The 19,366-nt window shown below is 46.9% G+C and overlaps 1 protein-coding gene across 1 annotated transcript; it reads left to right on the top strand.

The window, feature by feature from the left end:
- Positions 1–294: 294 nt before the first annotated feature.
- COL11A2 (collagen type XI alpha 2 chain) lies at positions 295–19,163 on the top strand (the record flags this gene model as incomplete). The annotated part of the gene is made up of 11 exons (XM_066209398.1): positions 295–348; positions 2,676–2,729; positions 6,243–6,350; positions 7,023–7,076; positions 7,671–7,706; positions 9,833–9,886; positions 11,725–11,983; positions 14,012–14,118; positions 14,766–14,870; positions 16,462–16,722; positions 18,450–19,163. Coding segments are annotated over 11 exons (1,236 nt in total), but the record flags the coding sequence as incomplete, so codon positions are not given.
- Between the last annotated feature and the right edge of the window lie 203 nt (positions 19,164–19,366).

The raw sequence follows: 19,366 nt of genomic DNA, 5'->3' as shown, positions 1-19,366 counted from the left end.
TTTGGGATTGGGAACAAAAACTTGGGATTGGGAGGGAAAATTTGGGATTGGGAGGGAAAATTTGGGATTGGGACCCAAAATTTGGGATTGGGATCAAAAACTTTGGGATTGGGACCCCAAAATCCGGCACTGGGACGCTGAAATCTGGGATTGGTTCTGAAATCTGGGATTGGGATCAAAAACTCTGGGATTGGGACCCGGAATTTTGGGATTGGGAGCCTCAAATCCCGGGATTTCACCCCAAACTTCCCCATTTTCCCCCTTTTTTGTTTTGTTTGTTTTGGGGTTTTTTAGGGAGAACAAGGAAAACCGGGAAGCCCCGGCCAGGCCGGACCCCCCGGACCCCTGGTGAGTGAGGGAGCCCAAAAAACGGGATCCTAAAAAAAATGGGATCCTAAAAAAAATGGGAGAGCCCAAAAAATGGGGGAATCCTAAAAAATGGGATCCCAAAAACTGGAGGATCCCCAAAAAATGGGATCCCAAAAAATGGGGGAAATCCCCAAAAAATGGGGGATCCCAAGAAATTAAGATCCCAAAAAATGGGATCCTAAAAAAATAGGATCCCCCAAAAATGGGGGAATCCCAAATACTGGGGGAATCCCAAAAAATGGGATCCTAAAAAATGGATCCCAAAAAATGGAATCCTAAAAAAATAGGATCCCCAAAATGGGGGAATCCTAAAAAATGGGAGATCAAAAAAAATGGAATCCCCCCCCAAAAAAGAAAAAAGGATCCAAAGTTTTTCCCCATCCCCCAAACCCAAAAGGATCCCAAATTTGTTCCCATCCCCCCCAAAAAATGGGATCCCAAAAAATGGGAGATCCCAAAAAATGGAATCCTTAAAAAACAAAAAAAGGATCCCCCAAAAAGAGGGATTCCTAAAAAATGGGGAATCCTAAAAAATGGATCCCAAAAAAATGGAGGATCCCCAAAAAATGGGATCCCAAAAAATGGGAGATCCCAAAAAAATGGGATCCCAAAAAATGGGAGATCCCAAAAAAATGGGATCCCAAAAAATGGAATCCGAAAAAAAAGAGGATCCCCAAAAAATGGGGGAATCCTAAAAAATGGGATCCCAAAAAATGGGGGATCCAAAAAAATGGGGGATCCCGAAAAATCAAGATCCCAAAAAATGGGATCCTAAAAAGATAGGATCCCCAAAAATGGGGGAATCCCAAAAAATGGGATCCTAAAAAGATAGGATCCCCCAAAAATGGGAGATCCTAAAAAATGGATCCCAAAAAATGGAGGATCCCCAAAAAATGGGATCCCAAAAAATGGGAGATCCCAAAAAACGGGATCCTAAAAAATGGAATCGTAAAAAAAAAAAGAAAAAAGGATCCAAAGTTTTTCCCCATCCCCCAAACCCAAAAGGATCCCAAATTTATTCCCATCCCCCAAAAAATGGGATCCCAAAAAATGGGGGATCCCAAAAAATGGGGGATCCCAAATTTAGCCCCATCCCAAACCCGGGGATCCCAAAATAAAAGATCCCGAATTTATTCCCATCCCGAAGAAACGGGATCCTAAAAAACAGGATCCCAAATCTCTCTCCTTCCAAAAAAAAATTCCCAAAAAAAGTGGGAAAATCCCCAAGAAATGGGATCCCAAAAATTTCTCCCCATCCCCCCCCCCCGGAAAACAAATGGGATCCCAAACGTCTTTTTCCCAAAAAATTGTGATCCCAAAAAACCAGATCCCGGATTTTATCCCCGTCCTAAAAATAATGGGATCCCGGGAAGTGGGGGATCCCCAAAAAATGGGGGATCCCAAAAAATGGGGGATCCCAAAAAAATGGGAATCCCAAAAAATGGGGGATCCCAAAAAAATGGGGGATCCCAAAAAATGGGGGATCCCAAAAAAATGGGAATCCCAAAAAATGGGAATCCCAAAAAAGTGGGGGATCCCAAAAAATGGGAATCCCAAAAAAATGGGAATCCCAAAAAATGGGAATCCCAAAAAATGGGAATCCCAAAAAATGGGAATCCCAAAAAATGGGGGATCCCAAAAAAATGGGAATCCCAAAAAATGGGAATCCCAAAAAAATGGGGGATCCCAAAAAATGGGAATCCCAAAAAAATGGGAATCCCAAAAAATGGGAATCCCAAAAAATGGGAATCCCAAAAAATGGGGGATCCCAAAAAATGGGAATCCCAAAAAAATGGGGGATCCCAAAAAATGGGGGATCCCAAAAAATGGGAATCCCAAAAAAATGGGGGATCCCAAAAAATGGGGGATCCCAAAAAAATGGGAATCCCAAAAAATGGGAATCCCAAAAAATGGGGGATCCCAAAAAATGGGAATCCCAAAAAATGGGGGATCCCAAAAAAATGGGGGATCCCAAAAAAACGGGGGATCCCAAAAAATGGGGGATCCCAAAAAATGGGGGATCCCAAAAAAATGGGGGATCCCAAAAAAATGGGAATCCCAAAAAAATGGGAATCCCAAAAAATGGGAGATCCCAAAAAATGGGATCCCAAAAAATGGGTGAGCGAAAAAAATTGGAATCCTAAAAAAAAACCCCCAAAAAAAGGATCCCCAAAAAACCGGGAGAATCCCCAAAAATGGGATCCCAAGAAACGGGATCCCAAATTTTTCCCTCCCCCCCAAAAATTGGGATTCCTCCCCCCAAAAAAAATTCCCCGATTTTGTTTCTTCCCGAATTTCTCCCTCAGGGCCCCCCGGGGCTGCCGGGGCTCAAGGGAGACACCGGAGCCAAAGGGGAGAAGGTGAGTGAGGATCCCCAAATCCCCCAAAATTCCCAAAATTCCCCCAAATCCCCCAAATTCCCAAAATTCCCCCAAATCCCCCAAATTTCCCCAAAATGCCCCCAAATTTCCCCGGATTTCCCCCGAATTCCCCGAATTTTGAGGCATCGGGAACCCCGAAATCCCCTCGGGAATCCGCCCAAAAATCCGGCCCGGAATTCCCAAAAATCCGCCCGGAATTCCCAAAAATCCGCCCAGAATTCCCAAAAATCCTGCCTGGAAAAAAAAATCCCAAAAATCCTCCCGGAATTCCCAAAAATCCTCCCAGAATTCCCAAAAATCCTTCTGGAATTCCCAAAAATCCGGCCCAGAATTCCCAAAAATCCTCCCGGAATTCCCAAAAATCCTCCCGGAATTCCCAAATTCCTCCTGAAAACCCCGAAATCCCCTCGGGAATCCCCCAAAAATCCGGCCCGGAATTCCCAAAAATCCGCCCGGAATTCCCAAAAATCCGCCCAGAATTCCCAAAAATCCTGCCTGGAAAAAAAAATCCCAAAAATCCTCCCGGAATTCCCAAAAATCCTCCCAGAATTCCCAAAAATCCTTCTGGAATTCCCAAAAATCCGTCCCAGAATTCCCAAAAATCCTCCCGGAATTCCCAAAAATCCTCCCGGAATTCCCAAATTCCTCCTGAAAACCCCGAAATCCCCTCGGGAATCCCCCAAAAATCCGGCCCAGAATTCCCAAAAATCTGCCCAGAATTCCCAAAAATCCTCCCGGAATTCCCAAAAATCCGCCCAGAATTCCCAAAAATCCTCCCGGAATTCCCAAAAATCCGCCCAGAATTCCCAAAAATCCTGCCTGGAAAAAAAAATCCCAAAATTCCTCCCGGAATTCCCAAATTCCTCCTGAAAACCCCGAAATCCCCTCGGGAATCCCCCAAAAATCCGGCCCAGAATTCCCAAAAATCCGGCCCAGAATTCCCAAAAATCCACCCAGAATTCCCAAAAATCCTGCCTGGAAAAAAAAAATCCCAGAATTCCTCCTGGAATTCCCAAATTCCTCTTGGAAACCCCTAAAAATTCCTCCCAGAATCCCCAAAATTCCCTCAGGAATCCCCCAAAATTCCCCCCAGAATCCCCCAAAGTCCCATTTTCCCCCCAAATTCCCCATTTTTTTTTCCCGCCTGAAAACTTCCCGATTTGCCCAAAATCCCGCTTTTTTTCCCCAAAAAAAATTCACTTTTTTTCCCCAAAATTTTTGCCCCAAAATCGTTTTTTTTCTCCCCATTCCAGGGTCACCCGGGGCTGCTGAGTCCCCCCAATCCTAAACCCCACAAAACCCCCCAAAACCCCTTTTTTCCCCCAAAAAATCCCATTTTCCCCCAAAATTTCACATTTTTTCCCAAAAATCCACATTTTTCCCCCGTTTTTGCCCAAAATCGGGTTTTTTCTCCCCATTCCAGGGTCACCCGGGGCTGCTGAGTCCCCCCAATCCTAAACCCCACAAAACCCCCCAAAACCCCTTTTTTCCCCCAAAAAATCCCATTTTCCCCCAAAATTTCACATTTTTTCCCAAAAATCCACATTTTTCCCCCGTTTTTGCCCAAAATCGGGTTTTTTCTCCCCATTCCAGGGACACCCGGGGCTGCTGAATCCCCCCAATCCTAAACCCCACAAACCCCTCCAAAATCCCAGTTTTTCCCCCCCAAAATCCCATTTTTTCCCCCCAAAATCCCATTTTTTTCCCAAAAATCCACATTTTTTCTCCGTTTTTGCCCAAAATCGGGTTTTTTCTCCCCATTCCAGGGTCACTCGGGACTGCTGAATCCCCCCAATCCTGAACCCCAAAAACCCCTCCCCAAAACCCCTTTTTTCCCCCAAAATCCCATTTTTCCCCCCAAAATCCCATTTTTTCCCAAAAATCCACATTTTTTCTCCGTTTTTGCCCAAAATCGGGTTTTTTCTCCCCATTCCAGGGTCACTCGGGACTGCTGAATCCCTCCAATCCTGAACCCCACAAACCCCTCCCCAAAACCTCTTTTTTCCCCAAAAAAATCCCATTTTTCCCCCCAAAATCCCATTTTTTTCCCAAAAATTCACGTTTTTCCCCCGTTTTTTGCCCAAAATCGTTTTTTTTCTCCCCATTCCAGGGTCACCCGGGGCTGCTGAGTCCCCCCAATCCTAAACCCCACAAAACCCCCCAAAAACCCCTTTTTTCCCCAAAAAAATCCCATTTTTTCCCCAAAAATTCACATTTTTTTCCAAAAATTCACATTTTTCCCCCGTTTTTTGCCCCAAATCGTTTTTTTTCTCCCCATTCCAGGGTCACCCGGGGCTGCTGAATCCCCCCAATCCTAAACCCCACAAACCCCTCCAAAATCCCAGTTTTTTCCCCCCAAAATCCCATTTTTTCCCCCCAAAATCCCATTTTTTCCCAAAAATCCACATTTTTTCTCCGTTTTTGCCCAAAATCGGGTTTTTTCTCCCCATTCCAGGGTCACTCGGGACTGCTGAATCCCTCCAATCCTGAACCCCACAAACCCCTCCCCAAAAACCTCTTTTTTCCCCAAAAAAATCCCATTTTTTCCCCAAAAATTCACATTTTTTTCCCAAAAATCCACATTTTTCCCCCGTTTTTGCCCAAAATCGGGTTTTTTCTCCCCATTCCAGGGTCACCCGGGGCTGCTGAATCCCCCCAATCATAAACCCCACAAAACCCCCCAAAACCCCTTTTTTCCCCCCAAAAAAATCCCATTTTCCCCCAAAATTTCACATTTTTTCCCAAAAATCCACATTTTTCCCCCGTTTTTGCCCAAAATCGGGTTTTTTCTCCCCATTTCAGGGTCACTCGGGACTGCAGAATCCCCCCAATCCTAAACCCCACAAACCCCTCCAAAATCCCAGTTTTTCCCCCCCAAAATCCCATTTTTTCCCCCCAAAATCCCATTTTTTTCCCAAAAATCCACATTTTTCCCCCGTTTTTGCCCAAAATCGGGTTTTTTCTCCCCATTCCAGGGTCACCCGGGGCTGCTGAATCCCCCCAATCATAAACCCCACAAAACCCCCCAAAACCCCTTTTTTCCCCCAAAAAAATCCCATTTTCCCCCAAAATTTCACATTTTTTCCCAAAAATCCACATTTTTCCCCCGTTTTTGCCCAAAATCGGGTTTTTTCTCCCCATTTCAGGGTCACTCGGGACTGCAGAATCCCCCCAATCCTAAACCCCACAAACCCCTCCAAAATCCCAGTTTTTCCCCCCCAAAATCCCATTTTTTCCCCCCAAAATCCCATTTTTTTCCCAAAAATTCACTTTTTTTCTCCGTTTTTGCCCAAAATCGTTTTTTTTCTCCCCATTCCAGGGTCACTCGGGACTGCAGAATCTCCCCAATCCTAAACCCCACAAACCCCTCCAAAATCCCAGTTTTTCCCCCCCAAAATCCCATTTTTCCCCCCAAAAATCCCATTTTTTTCCCAAAAATTCACATTTTTTCTCCGTTTTTGCCCAAAATCGGCGTTTTTCTCCCCATTCCAGGGTCACCCGGGGCTGCTGGGGCTGCTGGGTCCCCCCGGGGAGCCGGGGGACAAAGGGGAGCGCGGCCGGCCCGGACCCCCCGGGAGCCCCGGGCCCAAGGGGGACACGGTGAGAAAAATGGGGGAAAAAATGGGGATTTCGGGAAAAAACAACAGAAAATCGGGATTTTTTCTTTTTTTTTTTGAAAAACGGGGAGGGGGAGGGGGAGGAAAAGGGATTTTTGGGGTAAAAAAATGAGAGAAAAAAGGGATTTTTTGGGGGAAAAAAAAAGTGGGAGTTCCGGGATTAAAGGTGGGGGAAATGGGGTGGAAAATGGCGATTTTGGGAAAAAAGGGGGAAAAATGGGAATTTTTGGGGAAAAAATGGGAATTTTTGGGGGAAAAAAATGGGAGTTTTGAGGGGAAGAAAGAAACCAGGGAGCCCCGGGACAAAGGGGGGACAGGGTGAGAGAAAAAATGGGGGAAAAACGGGGGGAAACGGGAAAAATGGGGAAAAATTGGGGAAAAAATGGGAATTCTGGGGGCAAAGGGGAATTTAGGGCGGGAAATGGGGAAAAAAAATGGGTGAAAGGGAAATTTTGGGGGAAGAAAAGGGAATTTGGAGGGAAAAACGGGATTTGGGGAATTTTTTTGGGGGGGAAAAATGGGATTTGGGTGAAAAAAAAAAATGGGATGTTTGGGGGGGAATTGGGGGGAAACGGAATTTTGGGGGGAAATGGGGGAAAATGGGATTTGGGGGGGATTTGGGGGGCGTCATTTTTGGGGTCTCCAAAATTCCCAGGGAATTCCCGGAGCCGCCGGAGCCTTGGGACCATCGGGATCCCCCGGACTGCCCGTGAGAGACACAATCCCGAAAATTCCCGAAAATCCCCCCAAATCCGCTTCCTAAATTCCCTGAAATTCCCTCCCCCAAAATCCCGAAAATTCCCCCAAATCCCCCCAAATCCGCTTCCTAAATTCCCTGAAATTCCCTCCCCCAAAATCCCGAAAATTCCCCAAAATCCCCCCAAAATCCCCCCAAATCCGCTTCCTAAATTCCCTGAAAATCCCTCCCCCAAAATCCCGGAAATTCCCCCAAATCCTCTCCTTACAATTCCCTAAAATTCCCTAAAATTCCCTAAAATTCCCCCTCCCCAAAATCCCTCTCCCCGAATTCTCCTTCCCAAATTTTCCCCCCCAAATTCCCAAGAATCCCTCCCCAAAAATTCCCCCTCCTCAAAATCCTCTCCCAAAATTCCTCCTCCCAAATTTCCCCCCAAAATTCCTTCCCCAAATCCCCCGCCCTGGATTCCCTTTCCCAAAATTCCCCAAATTCCCCCAAATTCCCCCAAATTCCCCCAAATTCCCCCAATTTCCCCCAAAATCTCCCGAATTTCCCCAAATCTCTGGATTTTTGACCAGTTTTTTTCCCCTCCCCCTCCCCCCCCAGGGTCCGGCCGGGCCCAAAGGAGCCAAAGGAGCCATGGTGAGAAACCCCCAAAAATAACCCCAAAAACCACCCAAAAAACCCCAAAACACCCCAAAAACACCCCAAAAACCTCCCCAAAAATCACCAAAAAAAACCCCAAAAAACCCCCAAAACACCCCAAAAAACACCCAAAAAAACACCCCAAAAAACACCGCAAAAATCACCAAAAAAAACCCCAACCCCCCCAAAACCCCCCAAACCACCCAAAAATACCCCCCAAAACCCCAAAAACCACCCCAAAACCTCTCCCCAAAAAAACCCCAAAACACCCAAAAAACACCCCCAAAAACCACCCAAAAATCGCCCAAAAAAACCCCCCAAACCACCCCAAAACACACCCTAAAAAACCCCCCAAAACACCCCAAAACCACCCCAAAAAACTCCCCAAAAAATTCCCAAAACCACCGAAAAAAACACCCAAAAAACCATCCCAAAAAAAACCCCAAAATTCACCCCAAAAAACCCCCAAAATCACCCCAAAAACCCCCACAAAACCCACCTCAAAACCGCCCAAAAATACCCCCCAAAAACCCCAATAAACACCCCAAAACCACCCAAAAAAACACCCCCAAAAACCCCCCAAAAAACACCCCAAAAAACCCCCCAAAACCCCAAAAAGACCCAAAAAAACACCCCAAAAAAACCCCAAAAACCACCCAAAAAACCACCCAAAAAACCACCCCAAAAACACCCCCAAAAATACCCCAAAAACCACCCAAAAAAACCCCAAAAAACCACCCCAAAACACCCCAAAAAACACCCCAAAAACCACCAAAAAAACCACCCCAAAAATCACCCAAAAAAACCCCCAATAAACACCCCAAAACCACCCAAAAAACCACCCCCAAAAAACTCCCCAAAAATCACCCAAAAAACCCCCAAAACACCCAAAAAACCCCCCAAAACCCACCTCAAAACCGCCCCCAAAATACCCCCCAAAACCCCCCAAAAACACCCCAAAACCACCCAAAAAAACCCCAAAATCGCCCCAAAAAACACCCCCCAAAAACCCCCAAAATCGCCCCCTAAAATCCCAAATTTCCGCCCAAAAATCCCTGAATTTCCCCCCCAAAAATCCCCAAATTCCCCCCAAAATTTCCTGAATTTCCCTCAAAATTCCCGAATTTCCCCATAAAATTCCCGAATTTCCCCATGAAATTCCCGAATTTCCCCCCAAAATTCCCAAATTTCCAAAAAAAATTTCCCAATTTCCCCCAAAAAATTCCCGAATTTCCCCCTAAAATCCCAAATTTCCGCCCAAAAATTCCCAAATTTCCCCCCTAAAATCCCCAAATTTCCCCCAAAAAATCCCAAAATTTCCCTCTAAAATCCCCAAATTCCCCCCAAAATTTCCTGAATTTCCCTCCTAAAATTCCCGAATTTCCCCCCCCAAAATTCCCGAATTTCCCCCTAAAATCCCAAATTTCCGCCCAAAAATTCCCAAATTTCCGCCCAAAAATCCCCAAATTTCCCCCCAAAATTCCCGAATTTCCCCCTAAAATCCCAAATTTCCGCCCAAAAATTCCCAAATTTCCGCCCAAAAATCCCCAAATTTCCCCCCAAAATTCCCAAATTTCCAAAAAAAATTTCCCAAATTTTCCCCCAAAAAATTCCCGAATTTCCCCCCAAAATCCCCAAATTTCCCCCAAAAAATCCCAAAATTTCCCTCTAAAATCCCCAAATTCCCCCCAAAATTTCCTGAATTTCCCTCCTAAAATTCCCGAATTTCCCCCCCCAAAATTCCCGAATTTCCCCCCTAAAATCCCAAATTTCCGCCCAAAAATTCCCAAATTTCCCCCCAAAAATCCCCAAATTTCCCCCCTAAAATTCCCAAATTCCCCCCAAAATTTCCTGAATTTCCCCCAAAATTTCCTGAATTTCCCCCAAAATTCCCGAATTTCCCCCCCAAAATTCCCGAATTTCCCCCCTAAAATCCCAAATTTCCGCCCAAAAATTCCCAAATTTCCCCCCAAAAATCCCGAAATTTCCCCCCTAAAATCCCCAAATTCCCCCCAAAATTTCCTGAATTTCCCTCCTAAAATTCCCGAATTTCCCCCCTAAAATCCCAAATTTCTGCCCAAAAATTCCCGAATTTCCCCCAAAATTCCTGAATTTCCGTCCAGGGCCAAGCGGGACCCAAAGGGCAGCGGGGACCCCCCGGACCCCCCGGACACCCCGTGAGCGTTTGGGGGAAAATTCGGGATTTGGGGAATTTTGGGGGAATTTGGGGGAATTTGGGGATTTTGGGGGAATTTTGGGGGAATTTGGGGTTCGGGGGATTTCGGATTTGGGGGATTTGGGGGTTTTTTGGGTGGATTTTTTGGGATTTCCGACTGGGATTCTGGGTGGGATTTCCGGGTGGAATTTTGGAATTTCTGAGTGGAATTTTGGGATTTTCGGGTGGAATTTTCGGGTAGAATTTTGGGATTTCCAAGTGGAATTCTGGGTGGGATTTTTGGGGGTGGAATTTTGGGATTTCTGAATGGAATTTTTGGGGTGGAATTTTGGGATTTTGGGGTGGGATTTCGGGTGGGATTTTGGGATTTCCGGGTGGAATTTTGGGATTTCTGAGTGGAATTTTGGGGTGGGTTTTTGGGTGGAATTTTGGGATTTTCGGGTGGAATTTTTGGGTGGAATTTTGGGATTTCTGAGTGGAATTTTTGGGTGGAATTTTGGGATTTCCGGGTGGAATTTTGGGATTTCTGAGTGGAATTTTGGGATTTCTGAGTGGAATTTTGGGATTTTCGGGTGGAATTTTCGGGTAGAATTTTGGGATTTCCAAGTGGAATTCTGGGTGGGATTTTTGGGGGTGGAATTTTGGGATTTCTGAATGGAATTTTGGGTGGAATTTTGGGATTTTTGGGGTGGAATTTTGGGATTTCTGGGGTGGAATTTCGGGTGGAATTTTGGGATTTTTGGGGTGGAATTTTGGGATTTCTGGGGTGGAATTTCGGGTGGAATTTTGGGATTTTTGGGGTGGAATTTTGGGATTTTGGGGTGGGATTTTTGGGTGGGATTTTGGGATTTCCGAGTGGAATTTTGGGATTTTCGGGTGGAATTTTCGGGTAGAATTTTGGGATTTCCAAGTGGAATTCTGGGTGGGATTTTTGGGGGTGGAATTTTGGGATTTCTGAATGGAATTTTGGGTGGAATTTTGGGATTTTTGGGGTGGAATTTTGGGATTTTGGGGTGGGATTTTTGGGGTGGAATTTTGGGATTTCTGGGGTGGAATTTCGGGTGGAATTTTGGGATTTTTGGGGTGGAATTTTGGGATTTTGGGGTGGGATTTTTGGGTGGGATTTTGGGATTTCCGAGTGGAATTTTGGGATTTTCGGGTGGAATTTTCGGGTAGAATTTTGGGATTTCCAAGTGGAATTCTGGGTGGGATTTTTGGGGTGGAATTTTGGGATTTTGGGGTGGGATTTTTGGGTGGAATTTTGGGATTTCTGAGTGGAATTTTGGGATTTCTGAATGGAATTTTTGGGGTGGAATTTTGGGATTTTGGGGTGGGATTTTTGGGGTGGGATTTTGGGATTTCCAAGTGGAATTCTGGGTGGGATTTTTGGGGTGGAATTTTGGGATTTTTGGGTGGAATTTTTGGGTGGAATTTTGGGATTTTGGGGTGGGATTTTTGGGTGGAATTTTGGGATTTTTGGGTGGAATTTTTGGGTGGAATTTTGGGATTTTTGGGGTGGAATTTTGGGATTTTTGGGGTGGGATTTTGGGATTTCCAAGTGGAATTCTGGGATTTTGGGGTGGGATTTTTGGGGTGGGATTTTGGGATTTCTGAGTGGGATTTTGGGATTTCCGAGTGGAATTTTGGGTGGGATTTTGGGTGAATTTTTGGCCTGGATTTGGGGATTTTTGGGCGGATTTCGGGAGTTTCTGACTGGAATTTTTTTTTTCCTTTTTCTTGGTGAATTCTTGACGGGCTTTGGGGATTTCCGGGCGGGATTTTCCGGGAATTTCGGGCGGCATTTTCCCATCTAACCCCCACCCCAAACCTCAATCCCAGGGCCCTCCCGGCGACGCCATCCAACCCCTGCCCCTCCAACTCCCCCCCAAAAAATCCAAACGCTCCCTGGACGCTCCGGAATTCCAAGAATCCCGGGAAATCCGGGAATTTCGGGCGGAGGAACTGGGCGAGGAGCTTTTGGGTTCCCTGAATTCCCTGAAGTCGGAGCTGGAGCGGCTGCGGGACCCGCCGGGATCCCGGGATCACCCGGCCAGGAGCTGCCGCGACCTGCGCCTCGCCCGCCCGCGCCTCCGCGACGGTCCGTGACCCTTCGGGGGCACTGGGGGGAATTCGCTGGCTCCAGTCCCGCTTCTGGGGGGATTCTTATCCCAGCAATCCCAGAAATCTTTGGGAATTTGCTGGCTCCAGTCCCGCTTCTGGGGGGATTCTTATCCCAGCAATCCCAGAAATCTTTGGGAATTTGCTGGCTCCAGTCCCGCTTCTGGGGGGATTCTTATCCCAGCAATCCCAGAGATCTTTGGGAATTCGCTGGCTCCAATCCCGCTTCTTTTGGGGATTTTTATCCCAGCAATCCCAGAAATCTTTGGGAATTTTCTGGCTCCAGTCCCGCTTCTGGGGGGATTCTTATCCCAGCAATCCCAGAGATTTTTGGGAATTTCCTGGCTCCAATCCCGCTTCTTGGGGGATTCTTATCCCAGCAATCCCAGAGATCTTTGGGAATTTGCTGGCTCCAATCCCGCTTCTTTTGGGATTCTTATCCCAGCAATCCCAGAAATCTTTGGGAATTTGCTGGCTTGAACCCCGGTTCTTTTGGGGTTTTTTTTATCCCAGCAATCCCAGAAATCTTTGGGAGTTTTCCAGCTTTGATCCCATTTTTTTCGGTGATTCTTTTATCCCAGCAATCCCAGAGATTTTTGGGAGTTTTCCGGCTTTAATCCAAATTTTTTTGGTGATTTTTTTATCCCAGCAATCCCAGAAATCTTTGGGAATTTGCTGGCTCCAGTCCCGCTTCTGGGGGGATTCTTATCCCAGCAATCCCAGAAATCTTTGGGAATTTGCTGGCTCGAACCCCGCTTCTTTTGGGATTCTTATCCCAGCAATCCCAGAAATCTTTGGGAATTTGCTGGCTTGAACCCCGGTTCTTTTGGGGTTTTTTTTATCCCAGCAATCCCAGAAATCTTTGGGAATTTTCCAGCTTTAATCCCGCTTCTTGGGGATTTTAATCCCAGAAATCCCAGAAATCTTTGGGAATTTTCTGGCTTTTAATCCCGGTTCTTTTGGTGATTTTTTTATCCCAGCAATCCCAGAGATTTTTGGGAATTTCCTGGCTCCAATCCCGCTTCTGGGGGGATTCTTATCCCAGCAATCCCAGAAATCTTTGGGAATTTGCTGGCTCCAGTCCCGCTTCTGGGGGGATTCTTATCCCAGCAATCCCAGAGATCTTTGGGAATTTTCCGGCTTTGATCCCATTTTTTTCGGTGATTTTTTTATCCCAGCAATCCCAGAAATTTTTGGGAATTTTCTGGCTTTAATCCCTTTTTTCCGGTGATTTTTGTACCCCAGCAATCCCAGAAATCTTTGGGAATTTTCTGGCTCCAATCCCGCTTCTTGGGGGATTTTTTAATCCCAGCAATCCCAGAGATTTTTGGGAATTTTCCAGCTTTAATCCCTTTTTTTTGGTGATTTTTTTATCCCAGGAATCCCAGAGATTTTTGGGAATTTTCCGGCTTTAATCCCATTTTTTTCGGTGGTTTTTTTATCCCAGCAATCCCAGAAATCTTTGAAGAATTTTCCGGCTTTAATCCCATTTTTTTTGGTGATTTTTTTATCCCAGCAATCCCAGAGATTTTTGGGAATTTTCCGGCTTTAATCCCATTTTTTTCGGTGGTTTTTTTATCCCAGCAATCCCAGAAATCTTTGAAGAATTTTCCGGCTTTAATCCCATTTTTTTCGGTGGTTTTTTTATCCCAGCAATCCCAGAGATTTTTGGGAATTTTCCGGCTTTAATCCCATTTTTTTCGATGATTTTTTTATCCCAGCAATCCCAGAGATTTTTGGGAATTTTCCGGCTTTAATCCCATTTTTTTGGTGATTTTTTATCCCAGCTCTATCCTGGGATTTTTTTGGGGGGAATTTCCTGGTTTCAATCCCAGTTTTTTATCCCAGAAATCCCAGGAATTTTTAGGGAATTTTCCGGCTTTAATCCCGTTTTTTTCGGTGGTTTTTTATCCCAGAAATCCCGGGATTTTTTTTTTTTTAATTTTCCCGCTTTAATCCCGGTTTTTTTGGTGATTTTTTGGTGTTTTTTTTTTTTATTCCCCAAAAGGTGAATATTGGATCGATCCCAACCAGGGCTGCTCCCGGGATTCCTTCCGGGTTTTCTGCAACTTCACGGCCGGCGGCGAGAGCTGCGTCTTCCCGGAGTCCTCCCGGGTATTTCCCCCAGGAATTCCCTGGCAATTCCCGGGAATTCCCGGAAAAAATCCTGAAAATTCCCGAGAATTCCTGAAAATCCAGAAAAAAATCGGGAATTTCTGAGCGGTGGGAACCCCAGAGTCCCCCAGGAGTGGGGTGCCCGAAATTCCTGATTAGTATGGATCCCAAAATTCCCCAGGGTCTGGATTCCAAAGTCCCCCAAATCTGCGGAATCCCAACATTCCCAGAGTTCAGCATCCCAAATTTCCTCATTAGTGGGATCCCAAAATTCCCAAGGATCTGGATCCCAAAATTCCCAGTTAAAAGTGGATCCCCAAAATTCCCCAGTCTGTGGGATCCCAAAATTCCCCAGGGTCGGGATCCCAAAATTCCCCAGCTGTGGAATCCCAACATTCCCAAAATTCCTGATTAGCGGGATCCCAAAATTCCCAAGGATCTGGATCCCGGATTTCCCCAAGCCGTGGAATCCCAAAATTCCCCAACTGTGGAACTCCCAAATTCCCAAGGTTCAGGATCCCAAAATTCCCGATCAGTGGGAATTCCAACATTCCCAAAATTCCCAAACCCCAGAATTCCCAGCCCCGGCCATCCCCAAAATCAGGGAGTTTTGGAATTCCCAGGATTCCCTCATTCCCCTTTTCCAGGTGCCGCTCCCGGGTCAGGATCCAGAGGAGGAAAATCCCGAAAATCCGGAAAATCCCAAAAATCCGGCCCCGCTCTGGCTCAGCCGCTCCCGGGGCGGCCGCTGGGTGAGGATCCCAAATTCCCGAGTTTTTTCCTCGAATTCCCAGGTTTTCCCCCCAAATTCCTGGTTTTTCCTTCGAAATTCCCGGCTTTTTTCCCCTCAAATTTCTCAGGTTTTTCCCCAAAATTCCCGGTTTTCTTCCCCCCAAATTTCCCGTTATTTCCCCCAAATTCCCAGGTTTTTCCTTCCAAATTCCCGGGTTTTCCCCCAAAATTCCAGAGTTTCTCCGCAAAGTTTCGGGTTTTCCCTCAAATTCCCGGGAATTCTCAATAGTTTTCCCATTTCCCCCCAGATTCCCATTTTTCCCCATTTTTCCCGTCCAAAATTCCCATTTTTCCCTTTATTTTCCCCGTTATTTTCCCATTATTCTCCCGTTTTTCCCGTTACTTTCCCATTATTTTCCTGTTACTTTTCCCATTTTTCCCGTTTTTTTTCCCGTTTTTTTTTCCCGTTATTTCCCCGTTATTTCCCCGTTATTTTTCCCATTTTTCCCGGCAGTTTTCCCGTTATTTTCCCGTTTTTCCTGGCAGTTTTCCCATTATTTTTCCCATTATTTTTCCCATTATTTCCCCATTATTTTCCCCGTTATTTCCCCGTTATTTCCCCCGTTTTCCCCGTTATTTCCCCGTTATTTTCCCCGTTATTTTCCCATTATTTTTCCCGGCAGTTTTCCCGGTTTTTTTCCCATTTTCCCCGGCAGTTTTCCCGTTATTTTCCCGGTCACTTTCCCCGTTATTTTTCCCGTTATTTTCCCCGTTTTTTTCCCGTTATTTTTCCCGGCAGTTTTCCCGTTATTTTCCCGGTCACTTTTCCCGTTATTTTCCCCGGCAGTTTCCCCGTTTTTTTCCCGTTATTTTTCCCGGCAGTTTCCCCGTTTTTTTCCCATTTTTCCCGACAGTTTTCCCGTTATTTTCCCGGTCACTTTTCCCGTTATTTTTCCCGGCAGTTTTCCCGTTATTTTCCCGTTTTTCCCGGCAGTTTTCCCGTTTTTTTTCCCCATTTTCCCGGTCACTTTTCCCGTTATTTTCCCCGGCAGTTTTCCCCGTTTTTTCCCCGTTATTTTCCCCGGCAGTTTTCCCGTTTTTTCCCCATTTTCCCCGGCAGTTTTCCCGTTTTTTTTCCCATTTTTCCCGACAGTTTTCCCGTTATTTTCCCGGTCACTTTTCCCGCTATTTTTCCCGGCAGTTTTCCCGGTTTTTTCCCGTTTTTCCCGGCAGTTTTCCCGTTTTTTTTCCCCATTTTCCCGGTCACTTTTCCCGTTATTTTCCCCGGCAGTTTTCCCGTTTTTTCCCCGTTATTTTCCCCGGCAGTTTTCCCGTTTTTTCCCCATTTTCCCCGGCAGTTTTCCCGTTATTTTTCCCGGCAGTTTCCCCGTTTTTTTTTCTCATTTTCCCGGTCACTTTTCCCGCTATTTTTCCCGGCAGTTTTCCCGGTTTTTTCCCGTTTTTCCCGGCAGTTTTCCCGGGTTTTTTCCCCATTTTTCCCGACAGTTTTCCCGTTTTTTTCCCGGTCACTTTTCCCGCTATTTTTCCCGGCAGTTTTCCCGTTTTTTTTCCCATTTCCCCGGTCACTTTTCCCGCTATTTTTCCCGGCAGTTTTCCTACCGGGACTCGGATCTCCGGCCCCTGGGCGTCGTCCAGCTGAACTTCCTGCGCCTCCTCAGCTCCTGGGGCCGCCAGCGCCTGACCCTGCCCTGCCCCCAAACCGCCCCCAATTCCCCAAATTCCCGAAATTCCCGAAATTCCCCGAATCCCGGGAAGGTTCCCGCGGGCCTGGGCGGTTTGGGGCTCCTGGCGGCCACCGAGGAGGAGCTGGGGGCGCGCGGGGTGCGGACGGTGCACGACGGCTGTGCCGGGGTGAGGAGACCAGGGGGGATTCGGGGAGAATTCCGGGGATTTTGGGAAATTTGGGGGATTTGGGGAATTTGGGGGATTTGGGGAGAATTCGGGGAGAATTCGGGGGATTTGGGGAGAATTCGGGGGATTTGGGGAGAATTTGGGGAATTTTGGGGAGAATTTGGGGGATTTGGGGAGAATTTGGGGGATTTGGGGAGAATTCGGGGGATTTGGGGAGAATTTGGGGGATTTGGGGGATTTGGGGAGAATTCGGGGGATTTTGGGGAGAATTCGGGGAGAATTCGGGGGATTTTGGGAAATTTGGGGAGAATTCGGGGGATTTGGGGAATTTGGGGAGAATTCGGGGGATTTTGGGGAGATTTGGGGAGAATTTGGGGGATTTTGGGGAAGAATTTGGGGGACTTTGGGAAATTTGGGGAATTTTGGGGAGAATTTGGGGGATTTTGGGGAGAATTTGGGGGATTTTGGGAATTTGGGGAGAATTTGGGGGATTTAAGGAGAATTTGGGGGATTTTGGGGAGAATTTGGGGGATTTTGGGGAGATTTTGGGAAGAATTTGGGGGATTTGGGGAGAATTTGGGGGATTTTGGAGAGAATTTGGGGAGATTTGGGAGAATTTGGGGGATTTTGGGGAGATTTGGGGAGATTTTGGGGAGAATTTGGGGGATTTTGGGGAGAATTTGGGGAGATTTGGGGAAATTTGGGGGATTTGGGGGATTTTGGGTAGAATTTGGGGGATTTTGGGAGAATTTGGGGGATTTGGGGAGAATTTGGGGGATTTTGGGGAGAATTTGGGGATTTTTGGGGGGGGAATTGTGAGTGGGAAAATGGAATTTTTGGGAGGATTTGGGGTGGGGAGAAGTTGGGATTCGGTGGGAATTTAGGGTGGGAAAAATGGGAATTTGGGGTTGGGAAAAATGGGAATCTGGGGGGGGTTTGGGGGGGGGAATTCTGGCGAATTTCCGGTGGGAATTTTGGGATTTGGAAGGTCGGAAAATTGGGTGGGAAAAGCAGGAATTGAGGGAATTTGGGGGTGGGAAAAAATTGGGAATTTGGGGAATTTGGGGGGTGGGGAAAATGAGAACTTTGGGGGATTTTGGAGGGGATTTGGGGGGATTTTGGGAAGGGATTTGGGGCAGAAAAAGCAGGATTCGATGGGAATTTGGGGTGGGAATTCGGGGGATCTGGGGAAAGTTGGGGATTTGGTGAGAGGAAAACGGGAATTTGGGGGGATTTGGGGGGAATTTGGGGATTTTTGGGGTGGGAAAAACGGAAATTTTGGGGATTTTTGGGGATCTCGGGAAGGGAATTTTGGAAATTTCTGGCTGGATTTTGGGCGGAATTCCCGATTTTCCGCCGTTTTCCCGGGTGGATTTTTTTGGGCGGAATTCCCGATTTTCCGCCGTTTATCCCGGGTGGATTTTTGGCCGGAATTCCCGATTTTCCGCCGTTTTCCCGGGTGGATTTTTGGCCGGAATTCCCGATTTTCCGCCGTTTATCCCGGGTGGATTTTTGGCCGGAATTCCCGATTTTCCGCCGTTTTCCCGGGGGGATTTTTGGCCGGAATTCCCGATTTTCCGCCGTTTTCCCGGGTGGATTTTTTGGGCGGAATTCCCGATTTTCCGCCGTTTTCCCGGGTGGATTTTTGGGCGGAATTCCCGATTTTCCGCCGTTTTCCCGGGTGGATTTTTGGGCGGAATTCCCGATTTTCCGCCGTTTTCCCGCAGTCCGGCGGCGGCTCCGGGCGGCTGGTGCTGGAATTTCTCTCCCCGCGGCCGGAGCAGCTCCCGATCCTGGATCTCCGCCTGGATTCCGCCCAAATCCCCCAAAATTCGGGAGTCGAGTTGGGCCCCGTCTGTTTCCTGGGATAACTTCCCCCCAAATTCCAAAAAATTCCCGGGTTTTTCCCCAAATTCCCATTTTTCCCTTCAAAATTCTGGGGTTTTTTCCCCCATTTTCTCCCATTCCAATTTTGCCCCCGAATTCCCGGATTTTCCCCAGAATTCCCACTTTATTCCCGTTTTTTCCCCTCCAAAATTCCCGGGTTTTTCTCCCCAAATCCCATTTTTCCCTCCTAAATTCCGGGTTTTTTTTCCCATTACCTCCCCAAAATTCTCAGTTTATTCCCAGTTTTCGCCCCAAATTCCCAGATTTTCCCCCCAAATTCCCGGGTTTTTTTCCCATTTTCCCCCCAAAATTTCGAGGTTTTTTCTCCCAAAATTCCCGTTCCACCCCCCCCAAAAAAATCCCGATTTTTTCCTCCATCCCCCCCCCCAGATTTCGGGAATTTTTTTCCCATTTTCCTCCCAAAATTCCGGGAATTCCCCCCCCCCCTTCCCCCCCCCCAGATCCCGGCGGGAATTTGGGAATTTTTTGGATGGAAATTCCCGGGAATTTCGGGGCCTCTCCCGGAAATTCCCCGATTTCCTCCCCCCCTTCCCCCCCAGAGAGAGATTTTAACATTCCCAATAAATTTCTATTTTCCTACGGAAAGAGGAGAAATCCCCGATTTGGGCGTTTTTTGGGATGGACTGGGACGGACTGGGACAAACTGGGATAAACTGGGATGGACTGGGACGAACTGGGACGGTCCCAGCGCTCCCCGCTCATCCCGCGCTCCCAAACCACGCCCCCAAAGCGCCAA

The sequence above is a fragment of the Chamaea fasciata genome, unplaced genomic scaffold, assembly GCF_029207755.1.
Source record: "Chamaea fasciata isolate MVZ Bird 193981 ecotype frontalis unplaced genomic scaffold, bChaFas1.0.hap1 SCAF_935, whole genome shotgun sequence".
NCBI lineage: Eukaryota > Metazoa > Chordata > Aves > Passeriformes > Sylviidae > Chamaea > Chamaea fasciata.
The sequence above is the reverse complement of the archived record's forward strand: the minus strand, read 5'-3'. Positions and strand labels throughout refer to the sequence as shown.